The 27,966-nt window shown below is 26.6% G+C and overlaps 3 protein-coding genes across 4 annotated transcripts; all 3 read right to left on the bottom strand.

Moving 5' to 3' along the window:
- Positions 1-175: 175 nt before the first annotated feature.
- On the bottom strand, positions 176-8,405 carry LOC148228235 (clavesin-1-like). Of its 2 annotated transcripts, XM_088199475.1 has the most exons (7): positions 8,210-8,405; positions 4,914-5,076; positions 4,630-4,840; positions 3,217-3,409; positions 600-813; positions 398-529; positions 176-320 (listed from the first exon to the last, which is right to left on the bottom strand). In XM_088199475.1, the coding sequence occupies exons 2-7, from the start codon at positions 5,068-5,070 to the stop codon at positions 313-315; spliced, it is 915 nt and encodes a 304-aa protein (XP_088055601.1). In that variant the 5' UTR covers positions 5,071-5,076; positions 8,210-8,405; the 3' UTR covers positions 176-312. The 2 variants fall into 2 exon arrangements, with proteins under 2 accessions (XP_088055601.1, XP_088055600.1); XM_088199474.1 differs by having other exon boundaries at positions 176-529; positions 8,210-8,404.
- A 1,770-nt stretch (positions 8,406-10,175) lies between these two features.
- LOC148228234 (alpha-tocopherol transfer protein-like) lies at positions 10,176-11,585 on the bottom strand. The gene is made up of 5 exons (XM_088200199.1): positions 11,426-11,585; positions 11,141-11,357; positions 10,889-11,078; positions 10,611-10,824; positions 10,176-10,537 (listed from the first exon to the last, which is right to left on the bottom strand). The coding sequence occupies exons 1-5, from the start codon at positions 11,583-11,585 to the stop codon at positions 10,386-10,388; spliced, it is 933 nt and encodes a 310-aa protein (XP_088056325.1). The 3' UTR covers positions 10,176-10,385.
- Positions 11,586-15,905: 4,320 nt separating this feature from the next.
- On the bottom strand, positions 15,906-24,591 carry LOC148228233 (uncharacterized). Its single transcript, XM_088200009.1, has 9 exons — positions 24,426-24,591; positions 22,872-22,990; positions 22,394-22,556; positions 18,677-18,893; positions 17,103-17,265; positions 16,838-16,952; positions 16,636-16,767; positions 16,351-16,564; positions 15,906-16,275 (listed from the first exon to the last, which is right to left on the bottom strand). The coding sequence occupies exons 4-9, from the start codon at positions 18,828-18,830 to the stop codon at positions 16,124-16,126; spliced, it is 930 nt and encodes a 309-aa protein (XP_088056135.1). The 5' UTR covers positions 18,831-18,893; positions 22,394-22,556; positions 22,872-22,990; positions 24,426-24,591; the 3' UTR covers positions 15,906-16,123.
- Between the last annotated feature and the right edge of the window lie 3,375 nt (positions 24,592-27,966).

Below are 27,966 nucleotides of genomic sequence, written 5' to 3'. Positions count from 1 at the left end.
GTGTTTCATTAAATAATTTTATTTTAATAAGTCTATTTGCTCTTTCAAGGATGATTTAAATATTAGATTATAGCCTAAATCTCCTTCAGCTATCTTTACAACGGTCCATAATGCAATATCAGCTGTAGTTTTGAAATCGGAATTATGTATATTAAAGATAACATATCCATTTATATTTTTGACTTTTATATAATTATCCTTATCACGAAATTTAGTATTTTTTATGAATTATTAAGATACAGGTTAATTTGTAAGCTTCTAAATAAATAAAAACTACGGTATTCTAGTTTACATATTCGTGCTTAGAAGTATTTATATATCTGTAATTAAATTATCCGATGAATTATTATCAATTCGTATACAAATTCCTAATCAATATCCAATTTTCTAAACGAACCAGTGATGCCTGTGTATTCATCGAATTTCCCTTTCATATGTTCGGGTCTTTTACTTTCGTCAGACCTTTCGAACTCTGCCTCCATCAGTCTCTTTCTCCACTCGTCGGATTGCATGATTTTATAAAACCTTGCTGAAAATTAAGAATAAACGTTATACTAATTTTATATAAAGAATTCAACACAACAATAAATTTCTCTCACCTGAGATTTCATCACAATAGCCGGCGCTCCCGCCGAGTTCCTCCGGCAGACATTCCACGTCTATGTGCTTATGCAAATCCTCGATTCTAGCGTGGACGAAAACCCTCTCGGAAATTTTCTTTTTAAGGGTCGCTTTGATGAGATTTATTAGGCTTATGGCGTATGTGGGCACGTTCACCGCATGTATGGCTTTTATTTTGGCCGCGTAACAATTCTAAAAAAAATACCGCAATGTAAATTGTCAAATTGGATTAAAAACATAGATGAGATAAACATTCAAATAGGAAAACATATAAAATAGGTTAATATAGTCTAAATAAAGTGACTTATGCCTAAATATTTAACTTAGTAAAATGGTCTCTTTTGTTTGTCTCATTATAACTCGTAAATGGAACATTAAAGAGATATGTATTTTCACAGAATTTGTGTTATGTTAAGCGCATTTCTGAAAGATGTAGGTGGGTACTTAACTAAATATTTTATGTTCAGTAATATAGTGTATGTGTTACAGTAAAGTAATATTTTTACTAATATGAATATAATTTCACTAACTCGGCCAGTTAAAATGTATCAAGCAATTGATTCACAATTTCACTAAAATTTTCTGCAGTTAAACTATAATTGTTCATAGACGGATATTCTGATACACGTATTTTTACGCGATCAGAGATGATGTACATTGTTCGACAAAATATGATATGAGGTTTTCAACCAGCTGCAAAATTTGTTAAATTTTAGAAGTCATTTTAACAACCATTTCGAAAAAATGAAAAATAGTCTCGAAAGTAAGGCTTCACACAATATTGTATGAACCACCTAATACCACATCTATTCCAAGACGTGAATCGCTCACATAAAAAATACTATTTGTTTGGAAAGGATGCGCGCTGGATAACATATTCTGACTTGTGCATAATATTATTTTTCCACCCTTTGAAGACCATCTGGACTGTTAATTTTTTAAGGCATAAACACATTTCGTAAATGAGTCCATTAAGTGATGCAATTGAATCGCAAATATTCTCATTTGCGATTCGCTAGAGCTGTTTTTTAAAATATCTGATACTTGATCACAGATAAAATGGGGAGGAAATGCGGTTAGAAAGCACTCCAGAAGAAACGCCACGAAGTCACAGCAGCAAAAACGAACCAAAACATTGCATAAACACTTGACACATCAGTGGATCGTCTAGCATCATCACGTGAACACATCACATCAGATCAGAACCCAGCTGCTCCATTAAATCACAACCGAAAATAATATAACAAGACACGCCAGTAAAAACTCACCGACATCTATGACTTGTCATTTCAACTCCACCGCTTCCTAGCGACATCTTTATTTCTCCATATATGTAGTAATTTATGTATGGTAATAAAATAACTTTTCTATCGCTTAAATTGGTCTGCAAAGTCACTTTTTCTAAGCCCAAAATTTATAAAACTTACATTATCAATCAATGTTTTTAAAATATTAATCAGAAATCCCCGTCCCTTTTCTCACTACCTGCTTTGAATGCAGCTGTAAACTAAGCGGATTTAAACTACTAATTATTTTTTATTTAATACTAGTTGTGAAATATTTTAAAACAATCGCAATTAAATTTCATCAAAAAATGTAATTAGAATATTTGACAAAAAAATATTGATCCTTTAAATTTAACGAGAAATGAGAAATAAATTCTAAAAAAAAATGAAAATCATTGAGCAAGTTTTTGCATAAACTTTCTTACAATTCTAAAATAAAAATTAACAAATATACTTATGAAAAAATCCAGCGTTTTAGGTTTTTTTTAGTTCAAATTTTTCTTCAACGTGTTGTTTCGGTTTGGTAGGTCTCATGTTATAAGAATTTAATTAAGAAAAATGAATCTGTGAAAAGATGGAAAGAAAATCAATTTATCGCAGAACTAGCTGACTAAAATTTAATAGTCGATAAACAATCTAGCATTTCATTTAGACATCTTAAGAAGGCGAAAAGCGAAATCTTATAGAAGGTTACTTTTTTCTCGTAGACTCGTACTATAATATATGATTATATATAATTATAAAAGTATTACAACGCATTATATATACGAGCTTCACGCATACACCGAGTACTGAAAAACCGCACGTAGGTAAGAAATAGTGCGGTATAATGAGAAATTTCACCGCGAAAGCTGCCGCGCATTTCTTATTCCGAGATTAAAGTTCGAATACAGACAAAGGCATGAATTCAAGATGCCTCACTTTGCTTAGAAATAGCATGAGACACCCACAAATATATATGTATAAGAAGTACATGGGTTGTTCATAAAGTTCACGAACTTTCATAATAGCGTTAAGGTATTTCTTATCCAGAATCTTCGTAAATACACTATCTCATTATATTGCGTTTATTTTATGAGTTGTTGTTTTAGGAGCGTACTATGTATTTGCATTTCCAAGATAATTGAATTTTACTGTAAACAGTAAAAAGTCTAAAATAATAGTTAGAGAACTTTTCAGGCAGCCCACGTATATTATACAAAAACCTGGGGATGGAAGGAATTGAGGTCTCAGAGTTGGAACGTTTGTTGGGAATTGGCGCTCACGTTTTGTCGGGAATTTACGATATTTTGCTCCTTGTTAAGATTACCTGTATAACGAATAGTGCCTTTTTCAAAATTGACGGGGTTATTTTTATCACGTGCCCTAGTTTCAGCTGAGAACAATCTAATATGTACTCGTCAGTAAACGTTGTCTCGTACTCCATCCTCATCTCGAAGGCCATAAATGCTATTTTGAACGATGTTATAGCATCGTATGTACTGACGAAATCAGAAACAAATCTGAAACATGCAAAATAAACTTGTTATATTGAAAATGTTTAATAAAAGTCATTTTATTTATCATAAAAATACACTTATAATCATAAAAAAATTGGGAAAAAATGGTATTTGAAAAAAAATATTTTGTGTGATGACAAATTTCTACATTAAATAGATTATATTTTTTTGTTGTAAACTCTCATTAAATCATACCGATATTATTACCATTTTTAAAATAAATGACACAAATTATGTTATAAAGAATTGCAAAGAATGTATGTACTGTGGAAAATATTTAAGATAAGTAATCAGTAAATAAAGATAAGTGACTGCAGATAAGTCTCTCATTTACAATATTTGTTTTAATATTTTTTTATGTTGTTTAGCTAAAATATTATTTATACATTATGTTACCCACACTAATAGGTAAAACATACAAAGATCGTAAGTGTGTAAATTAAAATTCTGTTAACTATATACTTATTACAAAAATAATAAAAAATTGAACAATAAATCAAATATTTAATTTAATTAATTTTTAGTTGTAAATTTAATTTATATGCCAATTAAATTTGTGATAAAAAAATTAAGCTTATCGTTTTTATTTACATACATATATACGTATGTTTATTTATTCAAAAAATAAATACTTGAAAACTAATACATTCAAAATAAAAATAAGTATTTAATTACACACAAATTAATTGTATTAATTATGCTAGATAAAATGTTTAAAAATACATTAACTAGAGTTGAATTGAACCGAGTCGGAATTTTTAATTTTTATATAAAATTTACAGTTAAGATAGACGTGTTTAATTAATGCAAAATTATGTTTAATAATTTCAATAATTGGTCAATATTTATACCAAACGTTGAAATGTAAAATGTTTGCTCTAAAACTGTGTATATTTTTATTACTCGTTTTATAAATAATTTACTTTCACTTTAAGTAAATATAAATGTAATCATTCATTCAATTAGGTAAATAAATACATATAAAGTGGCTTCATCAATTAAACGATTAATAAAATGATTAGGATTTTGTATTAATTTAATTTTTTAATATCATATAGCATGAAATGTATACAACAAATTAAACAACAATAAGGTAAAATTAGACATAACCATTAAAATATTTATAGTTCACAATTTAATTTATTTTGATGCTAATGGAAATTATTAAATTAAGTAATTTTTAAAACTCTACTCTGGAAAAAACATATAAAAAATAAATCTACCTTATAATCACAATCCTGCTGTTGATAGCTTTCGGAATAACAACCCACTCCACAGCATCCATAGCCAATCTAGACTTTTCTCCGCGAGGATCCCTATCTTCGAAATACTCAGGAGTTATTGTCTTGGCCGTGAACAAGTTCTCAATCTTCGTCTTGGATTTTTCGATACTAAACGCGTTGAAACATAGCATGCTTATCAAAAATCGATCATCTGAAAACAGTATAAATTTTATGCTTTAACATAAATCATTTTATATACCTAATTAAATTATAAAAAAGCGTACCAATATCGATTTTAGGCAAATGCGGCTGTAACTTGAACCAGTCTTTTATATGCTTGATGCTGTCATTCATCATTTTCTTGCTCACGTTTTGTTCCTTCATGTGAGATAGCAGTTTGGTGTCATCGTCTCCGAACAACAGCTTCTGATAATCTCTCATGATGATCTGTTTTAATTTTAATAACTGTTAAACGACGATGCTGAATTTTAAAGTGCTAACTAACCCACTTTGAACGATGGATCTGTTAACGGTAAAATTTAATGCAAAAAATGCGTGCGAAAATATCTGCAGGGTAAACCAACAGCTGCTTAGATTTATAATTATCTCTATACATTGTATGAAATTCTAATGCAAATATTTAATAGAAATCTGTGATTAGAAATTTTATTATTTATGATATCGAAGAGTAGTGAAAACCTCTTTTTAATGAGTATCTAGAAAGTATTTCAAGGTCATTTCATACAATGCTAAAAAATAAATAATAAATCAGTACAGGTTTAACTGTCACTAGATAGTATGCTTGTATATTATTAAAAAATAACAGTCTCCTGTAATACGTGATATTAGATCATCACTACTTTAGAATAATATTATTGAAAAAAATCTAATTTATTTTCGGTTCATCCTATATTTGAGATATGAATTGTGATAGGGTTTATATATAAGTTTTTATTCGCGCTATATATCATGCACAATATGTGTCAGTGTGTATGTGAAAATATCATTCCTCGGATGGTAATATTTTATTCGTTATGGAAGGATCCAATTGATGAGCAGCTTTTTGACATGTACCGAAAAGGCCCAATGGAATAGAGAGAACCTCTCGCTGTGGAAACTGCGTTGAAAGCCTTTGAAATATCGAAATGGGAATATTCACCTGCTTTTCTCTGACCAATTTCCTCGCACTCTTCTGCGAAATGTTGGTAGGTATTTTATTATATTGAAAAATTTCATGTCGATAAAATAAGATACACACAAACTATATAAAGTGTATTCATAAATTATTATATTGAATTTTTATATTATTAACCTGTATTTTGAATATATTTTTATATCTTTCAGATTTTAATAGGATCGCAGTCTTTTATGCAAATGCATGGTTTGTTATATTGAATTTAAAATGACTGCATAGCAACTACAGTAATCGAATTAATTGTTTACGTAACGTAGTAGAAAATACGTAAAATAGATGAATATCTAGAATAAGAATTTAAATAATATAAATAACAACTGCCACGAAAAAACAAAGTACTTTAAAAACCGCTTATTAGGACCAAGAAAATTAAAACAAGAGGTTAAAAGCTTATCATAAATTTTTGATTAAAAAAATAAAACAATTCAATATAGACATTAAGGTAAAATGGATTGTAAGGTATTTTTTGCAATTTTTTACTATTGTTTGTAAAAATATTTGTTAAAAATATATTAAACACTTTCATATGTATATCTAAGCAATTATTACTCTCAAGGATTCTAGGACGCAAAACTAGAATTTCTCGAGAATTGCTTGATTCTTAGAGACTAACAACTTTCTGCAAAAATTCAGAAAATCATATTCCAAAGATCCTAAAGAAAGGCTCTGGAATGTAATAATGGATAATAATTGAATATTCTCTTATAAAGATATATTATGAACTTTTTCTGAACTCTTTAGATTAAGAGCGAGTATTTAGTTAGTCAAGAACTCAATATTATAGATCTTGACTACAAACACGTATGGATCGTTAAAATTCCGATAATCATTTGTATATAAATAAAGTGATTTCTAGATATTTTATTTGATTCACACTAGTTCGTAAATATACTTTGATGGTTAATTTGATGAGTAAAATACTCTTCAGAGGGTGAATTATTATTTAGACAATCGGCCAACATAATTTACTATCTGCAATCACTTAAATAACCTTATACCATCTGAACAGCCGAGCTATGATTTTTTTATTAATAACCCATGACAAACTTTGTCAAAAGCGTTGTTAAAATCATTATAATCAGTCCTCGTGAATCAAGCGCTTTCGTTGCTGTTTCTGTGAAAGATGGGTTACTGATTGTGGAATGAGCAGGATGAAAACTATGCTTTAGGTTCATCAAAACTTGCTACAAATAATTAACAGCGTAATTATGAATATTTATTTTAAATAATTAAGAAGAAACTGATAAAACTGCGATTGTTGTATAGTGTTATTGATGTACAAATTTTTACCCTTTTTTGACTGTTGTGTATTTAAAAAATAAAAAAGAGCGAGACTGATTTCGCAATCTTATGAAATAATAACCAAATATACCCAGAAGAAATTATCAAAGCAATATTTTAGATGTTAGCATTTAGATTACTTTTTTGTCAACACTAAAGGTTAAAAAACAAAAGGCAAAATATATCATGTCATATCAACTACCAGATGATAAGGCCAAAAGTATCGTAGATACATAAGCTTAGATAGTACGTAAATCTGCTACAATTATATATCAGGATTGATCTCATATATAAAAACTATGAAAAATTCCATTAATAAAAGAGCAATTATGCCAATGAAAATATGTAGTCTTTTAAATGCCATATATTAAATTTCTGTATGAAATCTATTAATAAAATTTAAAATTTAATTAAAAATCTGATTAAAAAATATTGGTATAATTCTGCGTCTTAAAAAGTTATACAATGAATAAAAAGTAATCGATATGAATTCATTAAGTCAGGTAGCTCTAATTTAAGATTTAATAATTTAATTTGCTTGCCGAATTATTTGCTATCATTATCAGAATATCGATTTATTACATGAGAAAAAAATGTTATTTTCCCTTGAACCAAATAGTGAAATTGTATCTGATTCTTTCCTTAATTATCAAATAATCAAAAGTCGATAAATCACATTTTGGCGATTCAAGGGTTAATGTTTATAAAAAGATTATTTTAATATGTGATGAACTGAAAAAAATATTTAATAAATTTTAAGCACACTTAAAATATCTCATTTCCTTCATTTTTTTATAAATTGCCTAAAAAGTATTTGTTTGCAGCATAAAATGTTAACTAATTTCTTAATGTAAATATGTATGTATATACAAATTTACTAGCTGAAGAAAAATTAATTTACTTAAAAAAAATAAACTGTGAATGACACGATTGATTACATGTATAGAGTTTTCAACGTTTAATTTAATTTTATATAAATATAGGACAAAAGGCAGATGTTTTTAATTTAAGTTTGAGTTTAATTAAACCCAAAATTGTACCATGAAATACGCGAAAAATGTCGTACATAAATATATATTTATTATGTCAAAGTGTTCAACGTACCAGGTTTGAATGTGCGTGTATATACTATATACTGTGGCAAATTTCTAAAATGCCAAACGAAGGAAGACAGTCAGCCGGAAGACGTTAATATTCTTGGATGATGTCCAATGCACAAATGGTGTACGATTCTTCCGACGGAACGACACTGAAACCGGTTCGGTTCTCTCTCTCTCCACATAGTTAGTAACTGTACAATTGGCGTATGTAAATATACACACAATATATCTTCTTTCACTCTTCTCTCTCTCCTCTCATCGGGTCTAGGCTAGAACTTCTTTACTTTTGAATTGCTGCCAATTATGCTAAAATTCGCCGATGCGATAAAAAGGTGACTTGTGAGTAAATAGAGAAAAGGTTTCGGATAAATCAAACGTGTTTTATTTTTGTCGGAGATGTAAATGTATTTTTGGTTGAAAAGTAAATATTCATATTATTTCAAGACAAGTTTTCAAGACATATGGAGTGATTTATAAGATTTACAAGGTTTGTGTGCTTTGCGTTAGATAAATAAAAGCCACGATTCACAGTTATTTGTGTCAATTAGTATCGTACCGTTGTACTTAAGTAAAAACAACAAATTATTTAATAATTTTATAAAAATTAATTATTATGTAGTATTAAAACCATGAAGCTTTTATTATAAAGAACAACAATTAAATTTTTTTTAAATTTCACTAATAATACATACAAAATAAATTGTAAAATAAACATATTTAATACAGTAAAATTACAATTTTCTGCTGTATCTTATATAAAAACAATACAAATATTTTTTTAAATATTGCTTAAAGAACTTATGATGTATTATATTATTTATTTAATTAAAAAATTATCATCATACTATTATAAAAAAAAATATTAGTGACATTAATCTGATCTTAAAAATACTTATAATAATATAAAAATTTTATAATTATAATAATATTATTAAAATATATATACAAATGTTTTTATTATAATATTTCAGAGTTATTAAATACATTTTATACAATATTGATGATATATAACTCTTGGGAAAGAACATGTAAACTAAAATTGTTATAATATATTCTAAAATCTACGTATTTTTCAATCTACACAAATCTGTGTAAAAACTAAATATTTTTTAATGCTTTATAATTGCGTTATAAATAGGGTAAGGTCTGTGCATAATCGTGGCATCCGTTTAGCTAAGAATATTGCTTCTGTAAGTTAAAATGTGCTCGAAGACCAAGAATTATTGATTCGTCGGCGTTCGCAGTTTTTGGGCCTCTCTTATGGTTCCCTTTGGCGTATTACATTTGAATTTACACCTACATCAAAATAAAAGTCCAGAAATCATGGACAGCATAAAATAAACTTGGATTAGGCGTTGAAGATTAAATTGTATCAACCTTTACTATGATACAATTGTTAAATATGCATATTTGTATAACTCCATTCTATTTTTACTTTTAAAAAGTATTAAAAAGTTTATTTATACTATAAAAAGTGTGTGATAAATTATGTTTATTGTTTTTTAACCATTTTTATGAAGCAGGACAGCATTAATAAAAGATTAAAATCGGATTATTAAAATGTTTTTGTTGAATGCTACATATTATGATTTCTAAACAATAACATTTTTAAAAACGTTGTTATAAAACATTTCAATCATAAATGCTTTACTTTTGTAATAAATTATTAAAATAATCTTGCCTTACGTCTTAATATATATTTTTTGTAACGACACTAAAGATAAAATTAAATTTATAATTAGTAACTAATAAGAAAAAATGATTTCAAAAAAATGTTTCATTAAAAGAAAGCTTATTAGTAAATACATTAAAAAATGGCTTACTTTTTTTGAATGTATTTAATATTAAGCTTTCTTTTAATGAAACATAAAATCATAACTATCTTATTGTCAAATTATAATTTGATATATATTTTAATATAAATTGTATATCAATATATTTAAAAAAAAATGCATTATATGATATATATTTATATTGAATATAACATTTTTTAGCCAATTACTTTTAAAAAAATATATAATTCTATACCTAGCTATAATATTAATTGCGCCTTGAGTTTAGAAATTATATAGTTAGTTTTAATTACATGCTCGTGTGAAATGCATGAATGTGCACGTGACCTAAAAAATTGTATAGTTATTGATTTTTACTCTCAACTTAAATAAAATATTAAAAACAGATCAATCTATATCTAATCTCCTAAACGATCCTTGTATGCCATTCGCGTTGCTGTTATTGTGAATTATCCTCTTTGATTCGTCAGATTTTTGTGTGCCAGATATTTTGTACCACTCCATCCACTCTTTTGACGTCATGGCTTCTATCCATAATTCTATTAATAATTTAACAAAAATATTGAGCTCGATTTTAAAATTAATTAATTCGATGGAAAATTTTCAACTCACTTTTTATATCATTGTTTGATTTTTGCTTTCCTCCCAAGTCTTTCGGTAAATATTCGAGAGGTAAAACTCTTTGGAGGGATTCTAGATCTTTGTGTAGGTGAACCCTGTTTGCTATCTTTTCTTTCAAAATTGACTTTAGAAAAGATATTAGGTTGTATGCGAAGCTAGGGCAATTTAATATGTGGATGGCTTTCAATTTCGTTCCGTAGCAATTCTAAACAATTCAAATATATTATAAAAAATATTTAAAATGCAATATAAAACCAATGCTTTTATACTTGTAGTATATGAAAGAGATTTCTTAGCATCGACCAAATTTTCAAACAATGGCTCAGGGTTATATTTGCGAAATCGTATATCAATATGTCTCCGAGATGAGCTTCGTATATCATTCTAATGTCACCGATAAACATGGTTAGTTTCATTAAACTGACTTCATCAAATAGATCAATGTCTGAATTGATTATCCTAAAAATGTTTTATCAAATATAATATAATAAAAATATTAATTAAATAATAAAATATATTACCTAAAATAGCACACTCTGTGATTTTCTTTAGTTTTCTTCGGTAATATACAAATGTCTACTATATCTAAAAATGTTAAAAAATTCGGATCTGTTGGATCTCTACCTTCAAATAAATCTGACCAATTATATCGAGCCACAAAAAAATTATCAATCTTCTCTTTAGCCTTTTCCACGCTAAAGTTTGACACGATTAAAAATCTCTTTAGTAAAGATAATTCTGAAAATGTATTTAATATAACAACAATAATTATTATATTAGTTAAATTTAACAGAATATATAAATACCTAAATCGATATGACACAAATGAGGCTGCTTCATAAACCAATCTATTAATTTGTCTTTCATTTCTTCATAAGATTGATGTGATATATTATAATGCTTTAAAATTAAATCGAAATCATTTTCTTGCGTGCACAATAACAGTTGTTGATAATCAGGCGACATTATACAGATTTTTAATATAATTTTAATAAGCGTACAACTGATCTAATATACAGACGAATCAATACTAAGCCCTTACATATGAAGATGTTCATAGAAAAAACATTAAACTTCTATTCAAGGTTGAGTAACATTTGTGTTGCATACTTCTTAAATGAAGTATAAATATTTATCTACACTTTAGATACATTCATATAAAAAAACAATATTTAAGTGACGACGAAGGTTCCTATAAGCCTTTGACATCATATGTTTAAATTAGTATTATATATACACGTATATATCATAAGCAAATACAACATATTATTAAACTCATTGTATGTGAATGTAAAATATATGTTATATCGTAGTTCATATTCTTGAAACACATAAATAATTTTTTGCCATTTTTATATGCCATATATTATACACAAAATTGTATCATTATACGTATGTAAAAATACAATGCATGTGCTATGTTTTGCCTTTGTTTGCAAGTTCGCTTTTGTATGAGATCCAGCGAGAAGCAGAATTACTTAGTACGTCTTTATGGTAATGCGACCTTTAGCTATATTTTGTTTTGAAGATTACGTTGTACGCGAATGCAGCTACGTAGATAAGAAAAGAGCGATTCAATAAATGGAACCGTTTAATATTAAATCCATTGAAATTTATATTGATCCTTTTATAAATTCATAGAGTTTTCGTAAGGTGTTTGTTCAAATTGCTATACTATTTACTTTATTTATTTTATATAAATATCGTATAAACGGTAATTGTAGCTAGATTATGATTATTATTATGTAACACATAATGAAAGAAAGTATAATTAAAATATTGGTATTAGTTCTACTAAATGTAGATAAACAAGTTTAAGATTTTATACATAGATGTCAAGCGAAATCGATCGACGTTAAATATTAAAATAAAAATGGTTTGAGACTTTGATAAAATATTTAATAAATAATTATTTATGATAAAGAGTTACTCGCCTTAAAAATATGATAATATAAAATTATGCTATAAATAATAATATGCTTTATTTCTTTTTTCTTATTAAATTAATTGCAATGTTTTACTTTATTTATTATTCAATCATTTCGTAATAGCTTAATGTCTTAAATTACAAAAATTGACTTATTACAACGTTGATTGATTTAAAAAGGAGTAATTACTGTATTTATATTAAATTCTATAGCGTGAGTTGCTTACTATTAAATTAATTTACGTCACAATGGTAAATTCCATAAATAGATCTTGTGTTTATATTATATAATATGTACATATACAAGTTAAATATTATTTTAAAGTAATCTTTTTACATACCTATAAATATTAAATTGAACTATATATAATTTTATTTATTTGTACTTCATAAACGGTTCATGATGTATAAGCAAGTGTTTATCTGAAGGATTTATATTTTATATTTGGTGTGAGTATATTTTTAACTTTTCATACTTTTAATAACTTGAAGTGACCGCCAGAAAAAGGTTCTAAGAACTAGTTTGAAAAGTAAGCTCGTGAAAATCTAGTATGAAAGCGTAGAAAAGTAAATCTTTGCGGGCGTTGATCCGATACAGAACATAGTTTCGCAGTGAAAAATAACTTTTAGAGGTAAATGCGAAATATGGGCTTAGCTTTTCTGATGTTAAGCCCTCCGTCTGATGAAGTGATAACGTACAAGTATTTATTAACTTTAAAAATTAGTTGTATCAATAGCGGAATGTGTTTTAACATCTTTTAACCTTGACTGGCTGAACCAATAAATATATTTAGAAAATATTTTTTATTAAATGAATATTTAGTTTATTACTGAATGAAAACATCAAAACTTATAGAATTGTTTTACCTTTTTTTGTAAATAAATTTCATGTCTAATAACGATTTTGTTCAAAAAATTTGTTGTATTGATTTTTGTGTAAGATAAAATGTTTTAATTTTAACTATAAAAATATGCTAAATTTCACTAATGATTCACCAAATATTAAAGTATTTTAAAATTTGATATTATGTAGAAACATATTTTGGGCATTATGGGAATAAGGTAATTTTTTCAATCCTAATTCGTTTAATTGTGTAACAGTAATTAGTTAAGCATGAGTTCTCGCATTATCATGGGTAATTTTTATGGTTAGTTTTCTGTTATTGGTTTAAATTTCACTACAATATGATTCTGCTGTAATAGTCTCGCCAAGCATGATCAATAAATAGCTCCCATACAATACCACCATATTTTTTTTCAAGTGCAAAATCGGTTTGTGAGTTTCATTGCAATCTAACTATTCATTTGACCTTTTCTGAATAATGTGAAGAATCTATTTAGCAATATTGTTAAAAAAGTGTTTCGTATTATTTTGTGTTAAGAAGTAAAGAACAACAGACTTTAAAATGTCGATTTACCTATCGGTCAATTCCTGCGGTACCCATTTGTCCATTTCTTGCAGCTTTTCGATGCCACACAGATGTTGTGAAATAGAAGAAACGTCTGGTAAATGTTCACTAACAGTTGCTTGTAGTAACTTCAACAATGTTTCTCCATGTTTCGTCAAGATCAAATTTAGGTCTTCCATGTGTCTGATTTATAATGTTATTATCGCTAGTATGATTTTTTTTTTAAATTACACTCTACAGATCTTGACTAACAGGACCATAGGCAAATTTAAATTTTAACAATTTTTTCTAATGGTCTGCGCCGCATATTTAGTCGACGCCATTATACTAAAAAAAAGTCGGACTGCAAATAAAAAATATTAATAACAACAATGTACTCCTCGTGAAATAAATATAAGAATATGGTTATTTACTACAAACGTATTGTTTTAATGACAAGATAAATTCTTCCACTTTAAATAAAACAGCCTAATTTATTATTATACCAACAATAATGTATGGAATAAATATTAAAAAACCATAAATATAACTATATAATAATATATTTTTGTTAGATTTTTTAAATAATATTTTTTATTATATATAAAAAATAACTTGAAAATATTTACTAAATGGCGTGGCACTATACCGAGCATTAGTCGCAGCAACGTTATCTGAAAGCTGTAAGATTCGCTTTGCTATACATTTTTTATTTTGCTAAAGTGCTGCTCAACCAAATCGTGAATCGTAATTTTAATCGCAAAAAAGCAAAGTTCATGATGAAAATCTAGTGAAAGCCATTTATTTTCACTGATTAGCTCATTAAAAAATAATACGACTGCCGAAAATTATATTACGTATGAAGTGAGAGATTATAAAGATATATTATAAGGCGATCACAAAATAAAATAAAAAATATTTAATTTCAAAATTATAAATTTAATTTCACAATCATTAAATAGTGTTTTTTCGTTGATAAATCTAGTATAATTATTTTTCAGCAAAAAAATAATAATTGTATTAATTATATTTCATTACTTTTCAAGAATATGTGCGAATAGTTTTATATTTAACAGTAGTTTTTTATCAATAAAAATATATAACATACCATATTTTTAATCAGGCAAGTCATTCATTTTGTCATATTATTTATCTAGATTGATATTATAATATTGTGTATTTTTTCTGACTCTGAATATATGTAAAAAAATTAGCAATTTTATTGATGAGGTTATGAATATTATCTTTTATAAAAAGCTAATATTTTTTCATTCAAATAAAAGTATGTAATTATAAATTACTAAATTATAACAACTTATATTAATGTGACAACGAAAGATTAATTTCTACTTAAATTATATACATAAATTAAATATATATGTTCTAATAAACGTTAAGGGTTCTAGGTACAAATATTGCATCCACATATTAGAAAATATTTATTATTTTATATTTTTTTAATGTATTTGATAATATTTAAAAATGTATTTAATAAAAATATGTCAATAGTGAATAACATTAAGTGAATATTATATAAATAGCTTAAAAACAAAATTATAGAATAAATTAAGTGTATATTATCTAACTATACTTTTGTGTTAAAATTACCAATAATCCATAATCACTAAAAGCAATCATGAAATGAAAGTAAAGATCATTAAAGAAAGTATAGTATATGTAGATAAACTAGTAAAAACTTTGTCTATAAAAAGATCAATAACTAGTAAAACGCCAGATAAATATATAATATGTTACTATATATTATAATTTCATTACATTTAAGTAGTTCAAACAGTTATATGTTCTCGACTCACCAGTATGTCATTTGTTGATTTTTTAAAATAAGTTTACAAATTATTATCAAATTATATTTTTTTAATTATCAAAGATTATTATACTAGCTTTAATTATTAGTAAACCAAGTATTTTATATTTATATTTAAAAATATATACTGACCCGTGAAGAAAAATAACAGATGACTCACTAAAAAATCACTGGCGTTTAAAGGGTTAATAAAAAAAAAATGTTATATATCTATCTAGGGTGAGGGGAAAATACATATGTCTAGACTTTTATGTAATAATTTTAATAAAGTTGCTAGTATGCTGTTCTCTTAAATATTATTATTAAAAAAATACAACTAACACTACATTCTACATTATATTTTAATTTAAATATATATTACTATTTAATCAACTTCTAACTTCCTGAACGATCCTTGTATTCCCATTATTTCCGAGTCTAATGGCGCGTGCCTCTTTGATTCGTCAGATTTTAATTTTTGTTCTTCAATAAATATTTTCTTCCACTTTTCGCTTTTTAATTCCTTTGACCATTCAGCTATAAGTTAATCAATACACATAATATTATATACACATATTAAAATTCTTAAATTAACTAAAATAAATTACTAACCGTTAAGTTCATATACCGATCTTTCGTCTCCGCCGTATTCCGTTGGGAGAATTTCACGTGAAATATATTCGTAGAGATGGTTCATATCTTCATGAATGACAATCCTGGCGCTCAGTTTTGGAGGCAGCACTTGTTTCAGCATCAGTATGAATCTGTCTATGTATGAAGGCGCGTTTATAATGTGTAATCCAGCAATTCTCAAACCGTAAACTTTCTAAGATATTAAATAAATTGTTGATTATGCAATGCAGAATTTTAAAAAGTAAATATAAAATAAATGTTTACTTTGTTGATCACGTCACTCCTTTTAATCAAAGCTGGACTGAACTTTGTAAAATGCGCTAATTTCAACTTTGCAAAATCTAATATGTATCTGTCAGACAAGCAACACTCCTGATGCAATCTGTAATCACCCACCTTTTAAAAGTAATAATTTACTTAAATAAAAATAATTTAAACTATTTTATTTCAATATAATTTGTAATACCATAAAAGTGTATACAAATAGATCTTGAAGTACGAAATCTTCAACATCGCCTTCGATTCTCAATATAGTAATTCTAGACAAATCTTTATTAAGGTTTGCTAAGGGTATCCAAATTCTGAAACACATTAGAAAGTTTTTATATTTTAATAACATTTAAAAAAAATTAAATCTTTATTTCAAGTCATATACATTTTTCAAGCCAAGACAAGCGTTTTAAAGATTGTTAGTTGGGATATTTATGTAAAAAGGTAAGACTTAAACTTACACGTTGTTTACGGCAACATCATATCTTTCACTTTCCAAAAATTCGATCCGATCGAAAAATTCTGGTGATAAGTTTTTTATTGTACATTTGGAGTCAATTTTTGATTTTACTTTTTCAATCGAAATTTTGCTGGCAATCAGTAAGCACTTGATGACATTTCTATCTAAAAATAAAAAATCATTTTTGAATAGCTAAGAACCAGTCGCATTTTTCCAAGCTACGTTCTTAGTAGTTTTTATAATATATAATATGCAGTTGGTACAGGAACTTCAATAGAAAAATGAATAAATAAATCATGGCTTAAGTTTTGTGAAAGTATTAATAAATATCAATATAAAATTAAGATAAAAAGCAATATTCGTGGTAAAGTCTGGCATTTTATAAAGGCCATGAAGAGACCATATTTGTGAAGAAACATAGAGATAATTTACAAAATTCAGTTTTAAGTGTATCAAAAATAAAAAAATAATGATATGTATAATATAATGTAAAAGATAAATATAATACTAAAAATAATAATTATGATATAAAAACGTTACATTTGCTACATATATTTTAAAGAATTAATATATACTTTCATATTTTACAAAAGTTTAACATAAAAAAAATATTCTGTTTTCTTATGCAAACACGACTCAATAAAACTATTATAATTTTTACACAAATAAAAGCAAATATTCATGAACTTGATCTAAGAAACGTATATCAGCTTTACTATATGCAGATTATTTTTATGCTACCACTGGTTGTTATTTCAATTATTCTATATGTAAGATATGCTTTAAATACATAAGCTTAGTGAAATCAGATTTATTAAAAGACATGTATGTATATCTGTTATTAATAATCAAAAACATGTAAAATGTTTTAAATTAACACGATGATTTTTTCTTGGTTTGTAGCATTATTTTTTTCGCAAGGGTTCATGTGACGCAGCAGAGTTTATATGGTCTTAGTCAAATTATTTTTTAAAATATCAGTAAAAATTGAAATTATAAACTGCTGATAAAATTAATCGACAACTAGTATCTGATAATATTTATACATTTATAAACAATTTGTTTGTGGCGTTATTGAATGCAAAGAAAATGCGATTAAAAACAAGCAAAATATGGCAAAATAATGTGTTGAATCAAATTAAATATAATATTACCTGATTTCACTAATTAACTCATTGAAGAGATATTCCCGGAACGGTTTTGTATAAAAAAAAGGTTTCGAGATATTAAGCTATCGGAATTTGACGTGCGTTGGGTGTCAAAAATTCCCAGACCCATTGAATATATTCAATGGAGGTTATTGGTATGTTAAATAATAAAGAAAGGGTTGTTTTAATAATAATATAAATCAAACTCAATATAAAATGTTTTAAATTTTGATTATTTACTATCCGAATAACCTATCGTGTGATTTATATTAGATAAATTTTAATAAAATATATATATATATATATATATACATATTTAATTACAATATCTTTACTCTCTAATTCTACATTTAATTTTTTCTGATGAAATTTAATGTTTGTTTTAATTAAAATGTATATACATATAAAATTAAAATACGATTATTACCTGGAGGCTGATCCGGAAGATGAGTTTGAAATTTATACCAATCCAAAATATCTTGCACATGTTTTTCTATTTCGCCCACCGTTACATTTAATTCTTTGTAAATGCGTTCAGATTCATCCTTCGTTACATTTAGCAAATGATTGTTAATCTCCATTTTGCTACACAAACTAAACCTTTTCCGACGCTCCGATTCTTAGCACTGATCTTAAACTTGAATCTGCAACAACTGTATGCATTAAACCAATGTTACCTTGCATCGCCGTACAGGTGACTTAATTACCAACTCGTGCAACGAATCCTTCAACTTTTCCTATGTCTTTATGTCAAGATCGGAGCAAATAAATCAATGCAGCAAAACATGCTTTAAGTAAATGCTAAACATGTAATTAAAATCATTGTACAAAAAGTTAATTTTGCTTGAAAATATACATTGTATGTTTATGCACATAAATTATTTATTTATCCTACATTTTTATGTTATTGATTGCAATTTAATGCTCATTTTTAGAAATACTGACACATAGGAAGTTGAAGAACCGGTTGAATTGATTGCAGTGCGACCTTAATAATCATACTTGCATATCAATAACAAATTAGTGTTTCAGTTAAACTATGCGTTTTATGTATAATATATTTTTATTGCAATATTAAGATTCTTCATTGTTTTTAGAGAGTTACAAGTGACAACTGTATAATACAAAAATAAATAATAATAATGGATGCTATAATGATTCTCTTATGGACTATTATGTAATAACAAAGACATCGCAGTGACTTACGTAATTTATGGATCATAATTAGCGCGAAAACCCCTAATTCTAATTTAATATTAAAGTAAGATGTAATATAACAATGTAAGTAATTTTGTTGGTAGTTAATGTCAAGTGAATACTTTAGAGGCAGGAATAAATATATTACTAAATGAGCATCATATCAACTATTTTTATAATATTTTTCATGGTAATAACTCATGTTACATGATGTTTTTTTTTCAAATAATTAAGTTATTATTATACATTTTTTGCATATATTATTTAATGAATGCAATATTGTATGAAATAATTAATTAATCATGTGAATAAATCAATACATTATCATATTTTTTTTTCAAAACAGAAAATGCAATATAGTAATAAAAATATATGGTAGTATAAAACGACCTTAATTTTCAAGTAATTTTTTCATAACTAGCTGTCGGTATCTCACTATCGCGAGGTACCGAAGCTAGCGAATGTGCGAATACCGGACCCTCAACTTTTTGGGTTTTAAATATTATTTTTACTTCGTTCTGATTTTTTTAAATAAATTTTAAAATTAATTGGATCAAATTAGACATTATTATTTAGGATTTTCAATAATATTCAAAATGGTTCAATCTATAAAAAACTACTTAACCTTTTCAATTCATTTGAAAATAGGTTTACAACTTGACTAAATATTTCCAGAAAAACAAATTTTATATGATTTAACGTTAGATTTGAAACTTGGATATTTAATGATAAGTCTAAATTTTGTATATCATTTATAAAAAAAACTTGGCTAGATAATAATAAATTAAACATTGTACAGTGAAATCTCAATATAGCGAAGTTCACGGAGCCAATGAATAAATTTCGGTATAATAAAATTACCATTTTATTTATAGTTAAGATCAAAATGTTATCAAAGATAAACTATATTTTAAAAACTATGGCTTTGCTCTGGCTTTAGAGACGTCAATTTGTGGCAGAATATACTAAAGATGAGATAATTTTATTAGTACAACGCTTAGTTTTATTTTTAAAATACGTTTAAAAATTCATATTATAAATAGAGATGTAAGTATTTTATTTAATATAGCATATAATTGTAAAATAAAAAATGTAATATGTATATGTTTTTATTTTGTTCTGTAAATGGAAGAGCTAATGCTTTTGTTTTCCGCACTAGCCATTCAATGTAGTGTATGTAAGTACACCTCTTTACATGTTTGTAATACACCACATTGGTTATAAATACACTATATTCTGCATCTCCACGAGCTCAACGTAAAATTGTCGGTGTGCACGTTAATTAGAAGTTGGTCGCGGCTTGTGCAAACGTATAGCGCTATTCGAGTAGCGTACGTAACTCGGATACCGCGCTTGGATAACGACGCTGGTGAGCGAATTTATGAGCGATACGTCCCGAAGCCGGTCATGGCTTTAGTCGACATGATTAACGAGATATTTACCTTGATATAGCTATTATTTTATTTAGCTGGGAGATTCTATGGCGAACGATAGTAGCAAACTATTAAAAATTGTTTTAATAGCGGCTATAATATACTTGCTCGGTATCCGGGACGACTCATAAAAATGTACACATAATTTAAATTATGTTGTTTAATGGCTTTAAATTTGCACTAAAATATGATGCACAGTATACAAAGGGGATGCGAAATGTTTGTAACCTGATGTTGCTGTATTATATAGGCGCATCTGTAGAATTTCAAGTCAATTGATCGAGTACTTTTCTATGCAAATTTATTCAAATAGTGAAAATTAAACGTTGTGCTATATTTTTTTCGTTTAATTAAACATGTTTTTAACAGCCTTTATAATTGTAAAAATTAGAATGAATAATAAAAAAATAGTTCTATGAGCCCAAAGATCACGCAGTAGAAAAACGCAATGATGAACGTGGAGTTTGAACCCATATCTTTCTGATAATAATCACTCTTTGATATTATTTTAAATAAATATTCATACTGTAGCAATCCCTGATAAACGAATTTTTAAAATCCTTACCTAAGAATAAGGCACAAGAAATCTAACGGAAAGATGAAAGACATGTCTGTCAACAGTTGATCACAAATGCAGATTTTTCAAGTGTGTTTAAACTATTTTACTAAAGCCACTGATTTTATTTATAAATTTGCTACTGCTTGTAAAATATTTGTACATAATTATGCACTAGAACATGAATTGAAACAATCGTAACATAGTGATTATTAAATTCTTTAAAAAGTCGAGTCTGTTCACAAAAAAACGTATTTACATTACACTGATTATTTTGCAAAAGAGAAAATTATAAAGAGCGATTAATATTTTAGTACTGTAGATCAACTGAGAAAAAATAGTGAAAAATGGATGTGTTTTTGACCCGCTTGTTAAAAAAGGAAAGATTAAAATCTTTACACCCTAACACATAAAGGGTAATACTGGAATATTTTTTTTGTGATAAAAGGTTCTCGAGAATTCAGAAGTCGATAATTTTTATTTAAACACAATTTTACAATAGTAGATAACTTGGCAGATTAATTTTAGCATAAAATCATTAAAGATGACCTTCAACATGTAAGGCTTGCAACTGCTACCACTAAAGAAAACAATAATTTAAGCAATAATATGGGTATGGTAAAGAGCATAAAAAATAAAGTGGTTTAAACATGGGTTTCAAATAATAAACATTTTTTATACCCATGTCTTCTGACATTTGATAGGAAATTTATTTAGTACCAGATGTTGTCAGATTTTCTGCTACGTTATGAAGCTGATCTTAATATTTTATTAAAAATATTTATTATACATGATAATGAGACAACAATCCGTATCCTAAAAATCAATCTTAGTGCATGCCTTCTGTTTTTTTGGTATGTTAAGCAAAATTGTGTTGTTGGATTAAGAGCGAAAGTATAAAAATACAAGACTTCTCTAACTAATAACATTAAATTTATTACTAAATAAAATAATTTACCTGGAATGCTAACGAAATGTGCGCTATTCCAGCAGGATAACATTCCAGCACACATCAGCAGTGGCAATAGTTAAGATTAATATGTGCTCCTTTGTATTGATACCTCATCCTCCCTATTCACTAGATCCAGCTCCATCAGGCAAATAAATCGTAGCAGCCGTCACTAGGTAATTTTCAGACAAAGCTTTTTATTAGAACGGGATCATATTATCAATGAACTTCATCTGTGTTTTTAATCTACCCACGTATTATCGTGATCTAACTCCGACTAAATTTATACCTTTAAAAACATCAACAATTTCTTTAATGGCAAATCGTTTTTTTCAAATGATTGACTAAAAGTAAAAGATTAACATTATTATTCTCGCAATTATAAAAATATTTTTTTAATTTTTTTGTGGATTGCTTTTTATTAAAAGAAGAGAAAAAGAAGGAAAAAAATTAATAATGTCAATAATGATAATTAGAATTTACATACCTGCTGCTTCATGATTATAATGCACCGGCTCACACCACAGTATAGGCGACCATTTTTTTGCATTTTGATATTGACGTATCCCTCTTGTTGTCTGAATCCAATTTCAGCATGTTTTTTTCCTACAAAAAAATTACAAATTATTATTTTTGTTTCTAATTTATTGAATGTTTTAAATAGCAATATTTTTTTAGTACTTTTTAATCGAAATTTTATTTATAGACTAGTTTATTGTATTTTGCAAATAATTTATTAAAAAATACCTTTTTATTATTACAATATACTCTTTTTTTTTTTGTATAAAATATATAATAAAATTTCAATATTCGAAATTTAATCAAAAAGTTCACAGAATCATACATCTTCTATGCATTGTCATGGTCCTCTCTCTTTTTATATCTGATAAAATGGTCTAAAAACTTTTTTGGTTTCGTTACTTGGTAAAATTAATTAAATTGTGTATCTAAGAATTTAATTATATCGCTGAAGTAAATTAAAAATTATATCTATTATAAAATATTTTCTGTGTCTATTCAATTTATTTTATGAAAATGTAGTTTCATACAAAAATAAATATTTAATAAAAAATTATAATTATTAGTCTACGTATTATATATTTGGAATAAATTTTCACTAATATACATACATAGAAAAACTGTGTTTAATGAACAAGTCTTCAATTATTTATTCACAATAAATTAAATGTACAAATTTATTTGCACATTTTTAACGACGCATCTTAAATATTGTGATAAGGATTTATTGCATATGATAAATTTGGTTTAAACGTTATACTTGTATATATATATATTTAATATTAATAACAAAATTACAGCGAGTTCAATTTATTTTAATTTTACTTGGTATATATGTATGTTTATAGAAAAAAATTTAAAAATATATAAATTAAAAAAGCTCTAATTTAATTAAACATAAAGAAAATTATTATAATTTAATTCAACATAAAACAATAACTTATTTTTTACTTGATTATTATGGTATTTGCCCAGATTCATTATTAAATAAACACGATTGAAGCATATTAAAATAAAATGTATAATTTTAACTAATTATTTTTTACCATAAGTAAATTAAACAATGTATCAATATTACAAATTAAATAAAAAATATTATATTCTATATGAAAGATGTTAAGACTTAAGCATAGTCCAGATGTTTAGCTCAAGTATTATGCCATCAATATAAAAATTAAACCATACATTATATATAAAATAGTTTTCTGAAATTGCTCGGGAGTGATGCCCAGTTGAGCAATGAATGAATATGGGACATATACGTTTAAAATTGACAAAATCTTTCAAATTTAAAAATGTATTTATAGTATAGAAATATATTATAAAACTATTTATTTGCATGCAAACATATATGTCATACATAAGCAGTTATTAGATTCTATTAAAAAAATCATTTATCAATAATTTGCTATTATATTGTTACAATTGCATATTATTGCAGGAATGGATATTCTAATTTATTATATAATTAAATATAGAAACCGAACAGTTGAAACTGTCAACATTACAGCCACGTACTTACATAAGGCATCACGTACCCGTAGCAACGTAGCTTCGCGACGGTAACAGTCTTGAGATATGTCTTTGATGGCTTTCAGCACCAGTTATCGGCTGCAGTAAATCGAAATCAAAGTTGAATTCCTTCGTGGAATTCGACCTGAAGAGATAAAGCCAGATCCAGCCCCGGTATTACGCTGCAGTGAGAGAAATTTGTAAAAGCATTAGATATACCAAGGAAAAGGAATACACACAAAGCAAATATATACAAGTATAGGGCGTGGACGTTTCGACCTCTAATACTGGGGTCATCATCGCATTTGCCACAGATTTTTAGCTCGATAAGGTGACTGATTATAACACGTATCAACTAGTTAAAGCATAGAAAATAAAATTAGGCTTGATTTTCGTTGTTCAATGAATTCCAAATTAATAATTTTGGCTATTAATTAAAAGCTCATTTACTACGAAAGATAATTAATTCATAGTAATTGCTAGAATTATTTTCATCGGCTTATTTATTATATTGATAATAAAACATGCAATTGTGCGTCAGTATTTGTTGTGCAAGGCTACGGAATAGTATCGTTTTCCCAAGATTTTTTTTGTTTACTTTGTCAAATATGATCCTCAGCTCATTAATTGATTAATATGTGATGAGTCCTAATATTATTATTAACGAACCGGTTGTAAATTTTAGGGTAAAATGAGTTGTATTACCTATAACCCAAAGAAATCATCTAAATACCAATAGGTACAATATGAATCTAGATCTTTAAATATTAATTTTTAAATCCTTAAAATATAATAATTATAATATAATCGTCATGCAGATCTGAATGAAAGGCGCGTTTTTTATATTTTGTTGTCATTGGGTTAGTTTCTTGCCACTGATCATCAACCAACGGTGCACGAGAAAAACTATCTTTTGATAAAAAAATCTATTTCATTTTTTTCCAGTAGACTATCTACCCAGTTGCATTTTCTCTTACTAAATGTAAAGTTTATAGCTGCGAGTTATTTATTTCACAATAAATGTTTTGCTTGGGTAGCTGAATTGTCCAAAGTTCGTGCTACCAAACTCCAGCCTAAAGTAGTCCCACAAAAATAAATCAGAATCTGGCAGACAAAGAGGTCAAGTAAAATGAGAATCTCTTGTATTCAAGTGAACAAAGGATCATATATTCTATGACAATCATTTTTAATGATAATGTTAAGACAAAAATATAAGACATTTTACATAAGAAAATGTAAAAAACAATACTAATAAATATGCTACGAATATTAGAAAAAAAATCTTGTCAAATAAATCAAGATAAAGAAGAAAAATAAGCGCTGACTCTAGTTTTTTAAGAGCAATGCTCCTCTTGGAATACAGAATCATTTATGTAATTAATTACATAAAAAATACTTTTGTAGTTAAAATAAAATAAGTGTGGTAATTACAGATTTTATAAAAATAGACAATGTATAAAAAGTTACTAATAAAAGTTAGATTTATACATATATGAATTAAAAAAATCTAATGATAAAAAAATAAAAATATAAAGCAAAAAAAAATATATTGTGATGTGTCACAGAGATCTAATTTGTGTACATTATTGTATGTAGTATAACACTATTATATAATAATATAAAAGATTTAGTCGTCCTGATTATGGTCGGTTAAAAGAAAATAAATTAGAATTTATTATAAGTAAAACTAAACCAATGTTATTAACAAAGTAAAGTTTACAGGTGTGTATATATGTAAATAAATAATAAGTAATTACTTTTAAATCACTTCTAATATAATAAAATAAAATCTATGAAAATAGTTTTAGATAAACATTAAAATGTGCAGTAATAAATATATAACACAATTATTTTGCCATATTTATTAAATTAAAGTTAGCAAGAAAAAATAAAATATAAAAATTATTGCAAAACAAAGCTATATAGTATGTATTTTAAATTTAGATAAAATGTGACAAGTATTTATCTCATTAAAGACATATTTTTAGCGTATTGATTTTTTTTTAATGTAAAAAAGTACTTATTCATAACCTGTACATTGTTTGATTTTGGTTTAAGCAAAAGCTGATTTATAATATTGTATTTTGGTTTCGCGTCAGTTTAAAATAATAACACTATAGCTATTGGTAAATGGTTTTACAGTAAAGCCTACACCTAATATTTATTATTATGATGTCTAGTCTAGACTTCATTTTAAAATATTTCTCCATATTTTGCATCGTATGAAAGTTTTACAGTCAGTAATAAAGCACCACATACATTATATTTTATCCATATATTAAATTTGTAATATAATAAAATATATTCAGAGTGCTCCATTTTAGATTGAATGTAGTCAGATTTCACGATAAAGCGGCGCAGTTGAAAAATTAAAATGAAACAATTACGTTACGAGCGTAAACGTAACATTTTTTGAGGTTGACGTTACATACGTGTCATAAAAGGAGATAGGTGTGATGCTTCGTGTTAAATGAAGAAAAACATCTTGCCAGATACAATCTGATGTTTGTAACAGAAGTCAGCGGAGGCACGGAGGAGTGAAAGAAGAGAGAAAAAAACATGACACATGAGGGAGAACGCCCTAATGAAAAAGTATGGAAGTGAAAGAAAAAAATGGGGAAAAGGTGAAACAATGGAAGCAGGTGCGAGAGGGAGAGAAAGAAACGTCAAAACTCGCGTCGGGAATAACGCGAAGACAGGGAAAATCGCATTAAGAAAACTCATCTCGTTTTAATGAGACAATTTATTATTTTTTCACAAATGTACGTTTGTGTGTGTGTGTGTACAGTTCATTTTATTTAATTTCGAACTGTATGGAAAATCGTTATATGAGACGAAAAAGTCGGGCGTTTAATTCAATCGGGACAAAATCGCGTTTCAAGCGTCGCGGTTTATTTTTAACCGAATGAAATTGAAGTTACATTTAATGGAAAAATGTAATATATATTTTTTAATTTATATTTGTTTTGACTGTAAACGTTAAATTATTAATTATAAAATAAAAATGTTGTACCACGAATTAATCAAGTTATTAATAACCAAGCATAAAAACATTAAAAGGTCTTTAAACCAATATCAATTATGCTACAGATTTTTTTTACAAACCTAAATAAGTATTTTATTAAATGGAGAAATTAAGTATACCAGAATAAATCTGAACCATATGTCAGTCAATATTTAAATTTAGTCTTTGTTGATGCTGTAAAAGCTCCCATTAAATTTAGATTTTTTTTCAATTAACTAAGCTATTCACAATTTTTTTAAGGATCGACAAAGCGTTGGTAAATTTTTCAGTCTAGAGCTATAAATTAACTCTAAAATCATAAGGTGAAAAAGCCATATAAACGCCGTGAGTGCTTTGAAGACAAACATTTATTCTGATTTAAAAAAAAGCTGTTCATATTGAAAAAGATTCGCTTGTACGTTTAACAGCGAAATATATTGCATCTTTAACGACTTTGAATTTATTTGTAAATTGGTGACTCAGGCAATCAGGCACAAAAATAAATTCTACAAGTAAATTTTTAAAATCTAAAACACATATTTGGAGT

Source organism: Plectrocnemia conspersa, unplaced genomic scaffold, assembly GCF_051122295.1.
Source record: "Plectrocnemia conspersa isolate PC_06_02 unplaced genomic scaffold, ASM5112229v1 ptg000012l, whole genome shotgun sequence".
Lineage (NCBI taxonomy): Eukaryota > Metazoa > Arthropoda > Insecta > Trichoptera > Polycentropodidae > Plectrocnemia > Plectrocnemia conspersa.
The sequence above is the reverse complement of the archived record's forward strand: the minus strand, read 5'-3'. Positions and strand labels throughout refer to the sequence as shown.

Coding starts and splice junctions, on each gene's coding strand:
- LOC148228235 (XM_088199474.1), bottom strand. CDS start 5,070: ATGAGAGATTATCAGAAGCTGTTGTTCGGAGACGATGACACCAAACTG. Junction 3,410..4,629: donor AGCAGGATTGTGATTATAAG/GTAGATTTATTT, acceptor TGCATGTTTCAG/ATTTGTTTCTGATTTCGTCA. Junction 530..599: donor CTATTGTGATGAAATCTCAG/GTGAGAGAAATT, acceptor CTTAATTTTCAG/CAAGGTTTTATAAAATCATG.
- LOC148228234 (XM_088200199.1), bottom strand. CDS start 11,585: ATGTCGCCTGATTATCAACAACTGTTATTGTGCACGCAAGAAAATGAT. Junction 11,079..11,140: donor CACAGAGTGTGCTATTTTAG/GTAATATATTTT, acceptor AAACATTTTTAG/GATAATCAATTCAGACATTG. Junction 10,825..10,888: donor ATCTCTTTCATATACTACAA/GTATAAAAGCAT, acceptor TGAATTGTTTAG/AATTGCTACGGAACGAAATT.
- LOC148228233 (XM_088200009.1), bottom strand. CDS start 18,830: ATGGAGATTAACAATCATTTGCTAAATGTAACGAAGGATGAATCTGAA. Junction 17,266..18,676: donor TCTTCCGGATCAGCCTCCAG/GTAATAATCGTA, acceptor TTTTATTTTTAG/ATAGAAATGTCATCAAGTGC. Junction 16,565..16,635: donor GGAGTGACGTGATCAACAAA/GTAAACATTTAT, acceptor TTAATATCTTAG/AAAGTTTACGGTTTGAGAAT.